At 45.4% G+C, this 13,672-nt stretch overlaps 1 protein-coding gene across 4 annotated transcripts in view; it reads right to left on the bottom strand.

Moving 5' to 3' along the window:
- The window catches only part of DOCK11 (dedicator of cytokinesis 11), a 201,503-nt gene that overhangs the window by 117,947 nt on the left and 69,884 nt on the right, over nt 1–13,672 (bottom strand). For 3 of the 4 annotated variants that reach the window (XM_030306149.1, XM_030306151.1, XM_030306150.1), the window contains exons 8-12: nt 12,220–12,397; nt 11,704–11,783; nt 10,257–10,340; nt 6,287–6,427; nt 4,890–5,102 (exon numbers count right to left, since the gene is read on the bottom strand). In XM_030306149.1, coding sequence (XP_030162009.1) covers nt 4,890–5,102; nt 6,287–6,427; nt 10,257–10,340; nt 11,704–11,783; nt 12,220–12,397 — 696 coding nt within the window. The remainder of the gene's footprint in view (nt 1–4,889; nt 5,103–6,286; nt 6,428–10,256; nt 10,341–11,703; nt 11,784–12,219; nt 12,398–13,672) is intronic. The other variant, XM_030306152.1, reaches the window with a different exon arrangement.

Raw genomic sequence — 13,672 nt, 5'->3', positions numbered from 1 at the left:
CTCCGCACTGTCAGCACAGAGACCGAAGCTGGGCTCGAACACACGAACCGTTGAGATCACGACCTGAGCCGAAACCAGAGTCAGACGCTTAACCAACTGAGCCACCCAGGCGCCCCTGGATCTCTGGTACTCCCAGGAACATGCTGCTCGGGCGTGGAGAGGCGCCTGGCAGCCAGCCCCTGCTGACCTTGCAGAACGTATGCTCAACACCACACTGAGTGCAGTCTCACCCTTCCCGGTTGTCACCTAGCTGTCCCGGATGGCTTTTGTGCGTTATATCCCTTAGTCTTCAGAAAAACCCTTGAATGCAGGCACTACGATATACCCATTTTACAGAGGGAAAAAACGAGGCTTATCCAAGTGCATGCGGTGAGTGGGCACAGGAGCCTGGCAACCACGGCTTCCAGACTATACATATAGCCCAGGCTATGCTGCCTCAGCCCTGGAGCGCACGCATCCAACATCTCACACAACGAGGCCGGATGAGAACAGCAATACTGGTTATTGTGACAGCTAACGTTCACTGAGCACCTGCTATTCTCCTTTCCCAGGACGCTGAGCATCTTCCCACACGGATGCCAGCAAGGGGTATTAGAATTTGGAAAACTCTGACAGTGGCGAAGAGCAAGGTGCTTTCAGAGAGCGAGGTGCCCTCTCCCTGTCCCCAGAACACAGAAGGGTAGCCAGAGAGTGCCCGGGAATGCCATATGGGCTGCGAGTCTGGCCCTTGTAGACAAGGCCTCTGGCCCAGCCATCCTTTCCCACCAAGGAGGCATGGGTGTGCCGGCCCCCAGCCCCAGGGTAATTCTAACCCACTTCAGTGCCCCTCTCCCTCTAAACAATGGGTCAAGTCCCCCCATCCCAGTGCCCGGCACTTACATACCCCATAGCACGGCAAGGCTTTGGGGGAGGGGGGAGTCCGTACCCTTTCACCAGCCCAACAACTGCTCCCCCCGCCAGGGGGGGAGCCCACACAGCCACAGGGAGGCAGGCCCCCACGAGTCAGCATCTCCCCCACAACCCCAACCCAAAGTTGCTGGTCCCTGGGTTTTGTCTTCTTCCTTGTCCTCTTTATGTCACTGTCCCGGTCATGGTGTCCTTGACTTACCCCATCCCCTGTATCTGAGCCCCTGCAATGAACAGATGGCAATGGAGGGCCTAGAATGGCCCCCAAACACCCACCGTCCACCAAACCCTGGGAGCTGCCTCTTCCTGTAGATAATGCTGCCATCTGAATAGCCCTGCTGGAAGGGACGGAGCTGCCCAAAAGTCCTTTCTGGAAATGCCTGGGGAACTGGGTAGTTTCCCTCTTTCTAGGGTGACACGGAAGCAGTACAGTACAGGGGTAAAAACCTGGCCTTTGAAACTGGCCAGAGCCAGCTTCGGGTCCTTTCCTTCATCTTCTAAGTTCTGGGACTTTGGGCAAGCTACTCCTGGAGGGCTCTGTGCCTCAGTGTGCTCATCTGTAAAATGGATATGGTCACAGTACCCACCTACTTTGCTGGGGTGTGGTGAAAATAAGGGACTCCGTAAAGGAGCAAGAGAAACACAATGGCGCCAAGAAGTGCTTAACTTGTTGTTACTGCTCAAGAACCGACAAGCTGGGATTTGGGCTCCGATCTGCTAACATCCAGTCTCTCTCTGACACAGCACGGCTTCCTAGTCGTAAATGGGAAGAAGTCGGGGGGGGGGGGGGAACTTCTCCAAAATAGAATGTTCAACTAATTGGAGTAAATGACCGCCTCCTGGTATCATCATCAGCTGACCTGAAAAGGGTGCAAGACGATAAAGCCATTTAGGGCCACTGCCCATCGCTGTCCCCTTCTCACCTCTCATGTATTCCTGAGGTTTCTGTCAAGCCCCACATCTTCCGCGCAGCCCCCTCTCCGTTAACTCCTGACCCCTGAACCCTCCTTGCGTTCCGAATGCGTCTCCTACCACTGCGTTAGAGGCGGCAGCCCCTTACTTACGTTGTTCCAGACATTGTCGATTGGGGTCTTTCGGCCCGACCTTGGTTCCAATCCTGCCTTCCCCACTCTGTGACCACGTTATGGTGGCCAGCTTACTTCACCTCCCGATCTGTCCTTCCCTCACCTCCCCAACAGCAGTAATGATACTATTTCACAAGACTGTGATGATTGCATGAGACCCCAATGGAAAATTCTGGCATACCAGAGATATTGAAAAAAAACAAAAACAAAAACAAAAAAACCTGCTGCTTTTCTTCCTGACCTATGAGCCATCTAGGTGTCGCTTGCTCAATCTCTTTCAGAAGCATATGCTGCAGTAGTGAACATATGTTCACATATGTGATAAGTATAATCTGAGCAACAAACTAAGAGGCAACGTGGGGAAAGCCCAAAGAGGGAAGTTCACTGTACACATAAAGTCTTCCCCCAGCATGCAGCAATCTGTACCAGTGAGGATAATCCTGAACCCAGGAAACCCGGATGCCTCGTATTTATTCTAAGGAGATAACTCAGCAAGCGAGCTAACGTGTGCACGTGGACGTTCAAAGCAGTGTTATTTACGATACCCCCAAATTACAAATATCCTGGTTAGGTATGTCAATGGACTACTATAAGAGCCTTTAAGGACGTGAGTGACCCAGAGGGCGCCTGGCTGGCTCGGTCGATTGAGCCTCCAACTCTTGATTTCAGCTGTCATGATCTCATGGTTCATGAGCTCGAGCCCCACATCGGGCCCTGCGCTGAAAGTGTGGAGCCTGGTTAGGATTCTTTCCCCCTCCCTCTCCCTCTCTGCCCTTCCCTGACTCGAGCTCGCTCTCTCTCTCTCTCTCTCTCTCTCTCTCAAAAATAAATAAACATTAAAAAAAAGAAGGGCACCTGGGTGGCTCGGTCAGTTAAGCGTCCGACTTCGGCCCAGGTCATGATCTCGCGGTTCGTGGGTTCCAACCCAAAGTCGGGCTCTGTGCTGACAGCTCAGAGCCTGGAGCCTGCTTCGGATTCTGTGTCTCCCTCTCTGTCTGCCCCTCCCCAACTCATGCTCTGTCTTTCTCTCTCTCAAAACCAAATAAATATACATTAACAAAAAGAAATTTAGGGGCGCCTGGGTGGTTGAGTGTCTGACTTCGGGTCAGGCCATCATCTCACAGTTCGTGGGTTCGAGCCCCACATCAGGCTCTGTGTTGACGGCTCGGAGCCTGGAGCCTGCTTCAGATTCTGTGTCTCCTTCTCTCTCTGCCCTTCCCCCGCTCGCATTTTCTCTCTCTCTCTCTCTCTCTCTCTCTCTCTCCCTCTCTCTCTCTCTCTCTCTCTCTAATAAATAAACGTTGAAAAAAAGAAAGCAGAAACTTAAACTCTATGCTACATTCTATTTTCCTTTGAGTTGCAAAAGTCGAGAAGGAAGACCATCAGTTCTGCTCTGCCTAACCTCTCATGGCTGCCAGTCTGGTCAGAGGTCAAAATGGCAGGGAAGCGTCAGGCTCCTTGTGAAGGGGCTTCTTTGCACCAGACAGGACAGAAGGGCACAGCATTACATATGTGACATGAGCAGCTCCCTCCCGTTGCTCTGCAACCAGAACTCCTCGTTATAAAGACCCTTTATGCTCCATTAAAACTACCTATTCATGTGGGGTCAGCATGAACACTGCCAGCTCACAAATGAAGCTTCCAGATTCCAGACAACATGGGAGACTGGCTCTGGGGCATCCACCGCCAAGCCACCGACAGGAATAATTTCTGGAGGAATCTGTGGGGACCTTTTGCTGTAGGGGGGTTGGCTGGCCAGGAATTTGAGGGACACTGACCTTAATGGCACCTCAGCCAGGGGTGTAGCCAGATAGACACATGGAACCCCTAGGCTGTTCTCGAACCTTCCAGAAACAGAGCCTCCAATCTGTGACCATCACAAGACTTGCCCTGATGGTGGCCGAAGTTTCATTCAGATGGGCACCTTCCCTTCCTTGCCTAATTTCCTCTTCTTCATGGAGTCTGCTGGGAACTCCATTCTTGGATCCATAGTCAGGCTTCAGCTACAGTGTTATCCTCTGTTCTATAAAGTTCTGTACACAGTTCCTAAATTTCTGCAAGGGGGTGACCTCTGCTCACGTCCTAAGGAAAAATCTAATGTGGGGGCACAAAGCCAGCTCAGTCAGAAGAGCGCGTGACTCTTGATCTCGGGGTTGTGAGTTCGAGCCTCACACTGGGTGCAGGGATTACTTAAATAAAACTCAAAAAAAATTTTTTTTTAATCTGAGGAAGGGGCGTCTGGGTGGCTCAGTTGGTTGAGCGTCTACCTTCAGCTCAGGTCATGAGCCTATGATTTTTTGAGTTCGAGCCCCGCATCGGGCTCACTGCTGTCAGTGTCCCCCTCTCCCTCTGCCCCTCCCCCGCTTGCAATCTCTGTCTCTCTTTCCCTCCCTCAAAAATTAAAAAACAAAACAAAATCTAAGGAAAAACCTAATGGTGTCTTAAGAAATCTCTGAAATAAAGACTGCGCACCAAGACAAAAACCAAAAGCAAACACAAGCTACCTACTCCTAATGTAAATGGGAATTAGGGACAGGAGATGATCGCCGGGTCAATTTCTTTCTTCAGAGAAATTGGCCTTTCAGGCACCTACTGCCTTGCTCAGAAGTGTGCCCGAGTGTGGCCGTGTGTCTGTGCCTGTCCGTGTCACCTTCGTTCTCCAGCTCACAGGATACTTCCTCTGAGACTCCCGTCACGGCCCCGCTGAAAAGGTGACTTCGCTGACCCACTACCGGCGCATGCTGGTTTCCATCCTGTCCCTCTAACGTCAGTCCCCAGGGGAAAACATCTAGACACACACCTTTACAAGAGACGCCCACGAAAGCATCGTGTGAGCGGATGAAACCACCCAAGGGGCTTTCCGTTTCTTATTCCGAACGCTAGAAGATCGCGCTCTACCTGCTTTATGTAGCGTAACTGGGATTCTGCAATTCCATGAATAAAAGACTCTGGTAAAGAGCTTCTCGGGTGTCCGTCGGCGGCCAGTTGCGCAGAAGCACCCCACAGCATTTCACGGACAGGCGGGGGATTCAGGTCTATGTGGAAGTCAGCTGAAATCTTACAATTGTTCCTCACATCAAATAAAGCGAGATTGATAAAAAAGGGTTCAACCTGGAATGAAAACAAGGGCATGTTGAAGGGAAGACCTTTCAGTGGGGTGCGGGAGGGAAGACACACGACAAAACAATGTTTTTATTCCTCGAGGCGCGGTGATTACGGCTCTTTTCTGAGTAGAACAGCTACGATGGCTTTCGGGCTCGTTTGCATATAAGAAAGAGTATTCTAAAATAACAGGCTATCAAATGTTCACTTTTGTCAGGCGTAAATAATTTTACAAGTCGTAGGTTTTTTCTAATGCGTCCAACTCCGAAGGCACATTTAAAGCACGCCAATTGCTCTATGAATAAAATGTAATTCTCGGTAGGTTTACTGACATTACTGAAAAATAATGCCAATATTGTAGAATAGACCTAAATCTTCCCTTTTGTTATGCTACCGCTTACTTGATGATACATTTAATAAGTGCTAATATCCATCAACATCAAATTACTTGACAAAAGCTTTGCCCCGTCAGCAGTTTGGGAAGGCCACGATTCCTCCCTACAGATGGCATTTGAAAGCCGGTCACAAAGAGCGATTTTGTGCCAAACGGCATAAAGATTAACCCTTTATCCACACAAAGTCTGCTGGTGCCTTGCAGCTACTTTGGAAGGGACTAAATCCTCACTGTGGATACTTTTCAAAGACAAAGCCAGAACCAAAAACTAAAGATGGACAGAAAACGCCGTCTCTTTGGTGATTTAACATTTACAGTTGCAAGTATTTCTGAGTAACTCAAATGATCCGTGACAGCTGCTAATTACAGTTTTCGGTGAAGAACAAAATGAACTCACTCGAGGAGAACGAGTGAGGCTAGCTGACTGCAGAGCATCCGTATCCCCGCCTGGGGACACCCCGTGATGAGCCAGGTCACAGAAGAAGTCCTATTCTCTGGGAGAATTCGCAACAAGGAGGATTTTCCAGGTTCTGGGGACCTGTCCCTTGTGAACGTCAACACCCTACTCTATCTGCTGTTTTGAATAGGTCAAGACGTTCGGGAATCCTCTCAAGACGAGACCATATTCATATTTTGGCAAAAGAGAGATGCCAAATGACATGAAATGCCTCCGTGTCAAATCTATCATAGCGTATAGCAATGGAATTTTCATCCCATAAATTCGTTCTAGTGACAAAGCAAAAACAGCATTTCCTCAATGCCCTGCTTTAGGGGAGGTGGAAGGACAAGTCATACATACATTTGTGGCTGGTCCTCTTGCATGGTCTCCAACTTGACCCAAGACATTGAAAGTTAAATCATGGCAGTTTACCAGGAAACGTTTATTGCACTTTTCCTCGAATGGCTTTATATCAGGCTCGATTCCTGAAAAGTCCAACCTCTACAAAACAGAGGAGAAGAAGTCATTTTGTTAAAAAGAGGATTCATAGGAATATAGGTCTTTAAGTAAAAACCGCAGAATCCTACAGTTTTCTATTCATACTTCATTTGAACTTTTTATTTTATTTTTTTCACTCGGTAAGCCTTTGTAGAGCTCTTACACTAAGGTTCAAACACCGACAGAGAAATCCTAGAGGGAGATGATGAGACTCTGATCTAAGGCATTGGAAAAGTTACAGGTCTGTACCACGGCCGACAAAGCCCTATAGGACGTGAGTCCCTACCTCCCCCAACTCCTCTGACCCCATCCCCCACCACTCTTGCCTCCCCCCCACCCCCACGCTCTGTTCCAGCCACACTGGCCTCCTTGTTTATTTCTCCAAGACCCTAAGCACACTCCCGCCTCAGGGCCTTTGCACTTGCTGTTCTGTCAGTTAGATGCATGCCTTACTCCCTAATTTCATTCATGTCTCCGGTCAACTGGCATTTCCACAGAGACCTTCCTTCACTCCCTATAGAGAACTGCACACTCTGGCAGTCTATACACTCCCTTTCCTTGATTTAAGTTTGCTAACACGACTTTTTTTGTATGTACTTAGTGGTGACAGGCCTTCCCCACAAAACATACATTCCGGGATGATAGAGGTTTTTTTTTTTGTTGTCTTTTATGAGGTGTGCAGGGGGGCAAACGTGCCACGAATGGACATGCGAGGCATCCAGAATAACACGGTGGTCCCTAATTGACTGTGCTGTTAGGAACTCAGCTGCGGAATAAAAAAGAATAGCAGATATGGGGGGAGGGGGAGTAGAGACGGTGAGCTCAGTGTGGGATGTGTTCGGTTGGAGTGAGGTTACTAAGTGGCTGGGAAAATAGCAGGGGTCTGGGCTGGAGATGTGAATTCAGGAGTCAGTGGTAACTAGACCCTGGGGACCACCTACGTTTAAATGACGAACAGAGGGAGAGGCGTCTGCTTCGAAAAGTGACAAACAATGAGCTCAGCTTCTCACAGAGCTGGGGGCTGTACCCTGGCTGCCAGAGAGAGAGAGACTTTTCTTAAATTACTGGTATTTCAAATTTTTTTTTTTTTTTTTAGTTTTAAAAACAGATATTGGGAGTCAAGGAATTCCTCTCGGCAAGGGAGGAATCTGTCCCTCCTCAAAGAAACTCCTAGAATCCTCCTCCTCGGCTCCCACAGCTCAGGCGATCGGAGTCCGTCCGTTTGTTCTGAATATCCGAACAGATTTAACGTTGTGTTCACCAACGGGAGGGGATGCATGGATTGTGGCACAGCTCACTATACCAGAAGATCGGCGACCGGGGAGGCGGAAAGGACTCGGTGAATCGGAGTAGAATATACTGCCAATATGGATAGCTCAAGCCAAGGAACCCAAGGCTTTTTCTCAATTGCCTACGTAATTCAAGCCAAAACAGGTATTGTGCCGGAAGAATCTTGGATAATCACAGCCCTTCTGACCTAGCCGGCATCACTGACCAAAAAAAATCCTCCTTCAACGGGCCTACATATAACATTCGTACCTGAAAGCACCCTTTTCCTCCCGAGTCTATTTATCTACAAACCGAGCACAAATGTGTGGGACTAGACAGTTCCCTCTTGAACACTTATCTGTAAAGCCGGCTGAGGCCAGTCATTGCCATGGAGATCAATTCTAATTTCCGCCCATTTATCTGCTCTCCTTTCTATCTTCCTGAGACAGCGGAATGTGAGGAAAACTGGACCAAACCACCCCAGCCCCCAAATCCTTTCCCTTCTGAGGCCTTCAAGTACAGACGCTGGGACACAGAGCCTTCCCCCAGGTCTGCCGAGGTTGTCTTTATGCTCTAAGGTCGGTGGTAGAGAGTCTCTCTCAAGACATCGTACTGGGGTCAAAAGAGAAGGCTGATAGCATAGGCTGATGGCACTTCACCCAGAAAAGGGACGCAACACATACGACACAGATTTCTCTGCAAGGACACTGCCTTCCCTACATTACAATCAACCGTTTTGGGCGTCCAAATGTCACTGCAATGGTGAATTCTTCACCGACGATTGTAGCTCACTGATAACTGCTTTTAGGCTTGAGTTCAGTTCCATGACCACAAAAACACTACACCACAAATTTTTTAAAGATACTGGATTGAGTTTCAACCACAGTCAATTGGCTTCTTTGTATACAAGGAAAGAGCCTGACATGTCCAATTAGAGCCCAATCGTGTGGCGGGGGGTGGGGGGGAGTCGGCGGGGCTCTATGAAAGGCACAGGCTTGTTTGGAATCAGCAACTTTCTGAATGAGTATCTAAGAACCAGTACTCCGAAGGTCCTACTGTACCCCCCCTTTTTATTTAAATCACATAACTTACACAAGCAATCTAATATTGCTACGGAAAAAAAGTAGGAGAGGGGTGCCTGAGTGGCTCAGCCGGTTAAGCATCCGACGCTCGGTTTCGGCTCAGGTCATGATCTCACGGTTTTGTGAGTTCGAGCCCCACATCGGGCTCTCCACTGACAGCTCAGAGCCTGGAGCCTGCTTCAGATTCTGTGTCTCCCTCTCTCTCTCTCTCTCTCTCTCTCTCTCTCTGCCCCTCCCCAACTTGTGCTCGCTCTCAAAAATAAACATTTATAAATAAATAAACTTTTAAAAAAAAGAAAGAAAAAAGGAGATAAAACCTGTTTTAAAATTTTTCCTCCAAAATTATTTTCTCATATGGTATTTTTATTAAGGAAAAATGCCTGCATTATTGATAGACTATATACTTTTCCCGTGTCAAATTAAAAAAAAAAATTAAAAAACCGTGCGAAGCAGAAACAAAATCAGTTTCCCCAAATTATATTTTTCTGATCTATTTTCACTGAGAAAAAAACATAAATGCTATTTATGTAATGCAAACTTTTCGATTTCAAAAAAAAATCCCAAAATTTTCATTATAAATCTCACTAGAAAAAAGTGGAAAAAGAATCCGTCTTTCCCCAAATAATTCCATTTTCTCGTGAAGTATGTTAAGAAAAACATTTGTAGGGGCGCCTGGGTGGCTCAGGTGGTTAAGCGTCCGACTCTTGGTTTCAGCTCAGGTCATGATCTCACAGTCATGAGATCGAGCCCCGCATCGGGCTCCCCGCGGAGCGTGGAGCCTGCTTGGGATTCTCTGTCTTTCCCCCTCGCCCTGCCCCACTCTCTTCTCTCTCTGAAAATAAACGAATTTTTTAAAAAAGAAATATATCTGTAACACTTACACACTGTCGGGTTTTTCCATTTAAACAAATCAGCCTTTGAATGAGAAAATACGGAATTAAACATGAAGTGCACAGATCTTAGTACAAAAAGTGCCTCGCTCTCACGAAAGAGGTTAAAATACGCGACTGCCCGTAAACCTGCACATCCCTGCACTAATTTCCCCTTGAAGTGGGATCAAGCCAGACATGAACATCGAGAGTGGAAAATCAACCACATTTCTCATAGGACCTCTTTATACTGCAGAGATCTGCTGTCTCTGGATCACACTTGTATTTAATGGGTTAAAAGAGTACCAGCACCATCTTCAAGGGTTCTTTAATTTATCTCTTTTGAGGAGTGAGATGAACTAAAAAGAATATAGGGAAGGAGGGGGGAAAAAAAACCAAACACGTGTATTCAGTCTCAAACTATTTGCATATGTGACAGTCCTCTTGAGGAAGTTAGCTGTTAAGCTACTTGTTCAAAGTGAACATGACAAATACAGAACAACAGGTATGACCCGGTGGTACAAAACATCAATGGTTTCAACATTTCACAGATGTTGTTTACCTGACTAAGCGATGATTCTTTGATTATTTAAAGAAATAGGTCATTGATACCTGGACTTCCGAATCAAAAGAAAAGAGATTCTGTCTTCCGTCCCCTCTGCTGAGTTTATTTAGCTGTTCAGTTTCTCTGCCGTACTAAAATTAAAAATACACACACCGAACGTTACTTCATTTCCTTCAAAACAGTATTAAATAACATTTAAATATCTAGTTTAGGTGGGGCGCTTGGCTGGCTCAGTTGGGAGAGCGTGCGATTCCAGATCTGGGGGTCGTGAGTTCAAGCCCCGTGGTGGGTGTAGAGATTATTTTTAAAAAATACCTAGTTTGTGAAACTACCCTCTGACAGAGCTTCAAAAAATATACTATTTCCCAGTTCCATATAACTTAATGCAGATAAAAAAGCGTGTGCTGGGTGGAGAGTCACCATTGCTATGACCCATGATAAGCTATAGATCAGGTTCTTATACCTTCTATGTGCCTCTCATAACATCAAGAATCTTGATCAACCCACCGTAGTACAAAAAAGGAATATGAGAGATTTGAATGCAAAAGAAAAACGAATGACAAAACACTATCTTCTCCACACCCACGGTGCTAGCCATGGGATATCATATACAATTCCGATTCCATCGCTTGAGGAAAAACATAACGGGCTGTATAGCCTGGAATGTCAAAGACTCCGAAAGGATAGATTAAAATCTACAAAATCACAGAAAACCTAGATCAGGGGCTCACGAGCGTGTTCCTAAGTTTTGGAAAATTGCTGTGAAGTTTAAGAGAAGGGAAATTTTTTTCTTTTAAGAGAAGCGTAAATTTCAAGTAGAAAAAAATAACTTCTAAGCTTATGTAATTTAGTAGTCCAAGAAGAAGAATCAAGTGAAAATATCAACAGGTTTAACGAGGATTTAAATGAATAAATGGGGTATAAGCTTCTGCTCTACTATGGTATAGAGTCCACAGAGTAAAATATGTAACCTACTAAGATAGGTATGATAATCGCCTCTACACTTTCCAAGTTAGCTCATTTCAAACTTCAAAGAGTGGAGTAATTAACACAAATGATGTCTGGTCACCAAAATCTTTCTCTGATGAAATTATTCATATACGCGTATGTATGTATTTACATACAGACAGAATATGTGATTTTCACATGAAATTCACAGATGCAGATCATTCGACTGAATATCACGTTCAATATGCATCAATACCCCTTGAACGAAGAATATTTATTTCATGAGTGACATTAATAAAGTCACAAAAATTTAACAGTACCTCCTGCCATCTAGGGGGGGAAAAAAAAGATATTCTACACCGTTAGCAGGCCCTTGTAAATCCAACTGTCGGAGTGTAACTTTTCTCTTACAATCTCTACCTGTTTCACTAATTTGCTGTGGTTTTTAACTTAGAAATGACATTGCCAAATGGAATCCAGCATTAAAACTAATAGCTAATCCTGCACTGTCTCAGTTGAAGGCAAGTTGCCATAAGAAAGATGTACCTTCATCAGTTCCGGATGCATACTCCTTTCCAAGCTGGCCATGATGTTCTCGGCTTTTCCTTGGCTGCTAGTTTCATCTTCTGCAAATTCATTAAAAGCAGATGTTCCAAACCATGCAGACCATTACTAATCACCTAAGAAGAATATCCTAACTATCTCTCCCACCCCATCCTCTCCTACTAGATTTACTGCAAAGAATTTTGATTATGAAAGCATGGGGAAAACTTTAATGGACTTTTGACAATCTGCCATGAATTCCCTATCCGTTTTAGTCTGGTGATATTTCATGTGTCAGAGCCCGTGAAACATCAACTCTTCAAAACAAAAAAAAAAAAAAAGAAAGAAAGAAAGAAAGAAAGAAAGAAAGAACATCTATCAACCTCCATAGTCACTTTTAATGAGGAAGTAGGTCAACCTTCAAGATTAAGAGTTCTGTATTTACCCTACACAAAGGACATTCCCATGGATTAAAGATAAGAGCTCTACCTCGATAATGAATCATTTAAAAATTCTGACCTTGTGTTGTTTCTACCGTCTCCTTTTTCTCTTGCACTAAACTGTCGGTATTGATCTGAATAATCTTTTTCAAAGTTAGCAACCATTCCTCCATTTCCTGCTCAGTCTCAGCAGCCAGATAATGGCTATACTTATCTAACATCTTGAGTTCGAATGCATGACGGCGCATTTTGGGGCACTAGAGAAAAAGAAGAAAAGAAAAAGAAAAAGCATGTGTCCAGTTAGTTACCTTTTCAATATTAGATTTCATTAGTTTATTTTTTACCTCTGCTCAGCACATATGCACGTCAATACTGTCATGAAAGAATTGCTTCTTTCAACAAGAAATAGAAACTCCCAGACGATGAATGACCATGTCAAATGTGCCATTTTTATTCCCCTCTATACTGGGCACAGTGCTACATGCACAAAGTTGGCATAAGACATGACTTGTTGACTGAGGATTATCACTTAAGGCCTTTTCCCATCTAGACAGTCGAACCACCAGCATCAAAATAAGCAAATGTTTTTCATTCTTTCTACCCTGCTTAAAGTTTTTCTTGCATATTTACAGATTTTCAAAATCAGCCCTTGGAAACAAGCTCCTACCCTGCTTAAAGTTTTTCTTGCATATTTACAGATTTTCAAAATCAGCCCTTGGAAACAAGCTCCGATGTGCTTTGAAATAAACCTGGCACTTGCTTTATATCACACCAGAAAACGAGGTTTCGATACCTAATTCACGTTACTGTGCATAACATGAAATGCATCACAATAGCATAAACGAAGACTATGGTTGGTTCACATTAAATTGTGGCTCTCGGTAAAAATTATGGGAATGACCTATGCTGAATACTAGCACAGAAGGAAAATAAAAGCCTCCTCCTCTCCTCAAACATGATGACACATTCTTTTACATTACCACCTTCTCTGTCATGACAAAAGAAATGACACACTCTCCCCGCTCCCCACTACCTCAGCATTAATTTCAAGAAAGGTTCATGAATCAGTCATTTTCCACCACGTGGTCATCATTCAAGAAGGAACCAACAAAGTTCCTCCTTCTCATCTTCAAAGTATAGCAAAGCATGAAATCAAACGGCGGTAGCAAATCATCAAGATTTATATATTTGAAAATATTTGGGAGGGGGAATCATAAATGCAAGGAGAAAGCAGCGGCTGGGAACATTATAAAGGGCGGTCAATCTGGACTGGAGCTAATCGAGAAAATCTAGGAATCACGTACCTTCTTTATTCCAGTAAGATAAGAAAGCTGTAGCTTTCTATATATAGGTAACTTTTATTTACATAGATCTTTATATATTTTTTAAATGTTTATTTTGAGAGACAGGGAGGGAGCGTGCACGTGCACACACCCACACATACACATATGCAGACTCATGTGCAAGCTGGGGAGGGGCAGGGCGGGGGGGGGGGTGAGGGTGGGGGGGGGTGGTGGGGGGGGGGGGGGGTG

The sequence above is a fragment of the Lynx canadensis genome, chromosome X, assembly GCF_007474595.2.
Source record: "Lynx canadensis isolate LIC74 chromosome X, mLynCan4.pri.v2, whole genome shotgun sequence".
In the NCBI taxonomy this organism is placed as follows: domain Eukaryota; kingdom Metazoa; phylum Chordata; class Mammalia; order Carnivora; family Felidae; genus Lynx; species Lynx canadensis.
The sequence above is the reverse complement of the archived record's forward strand: the minus strand, read 5'-3'. Positions and strand labels throughout refer to the sequence as shown.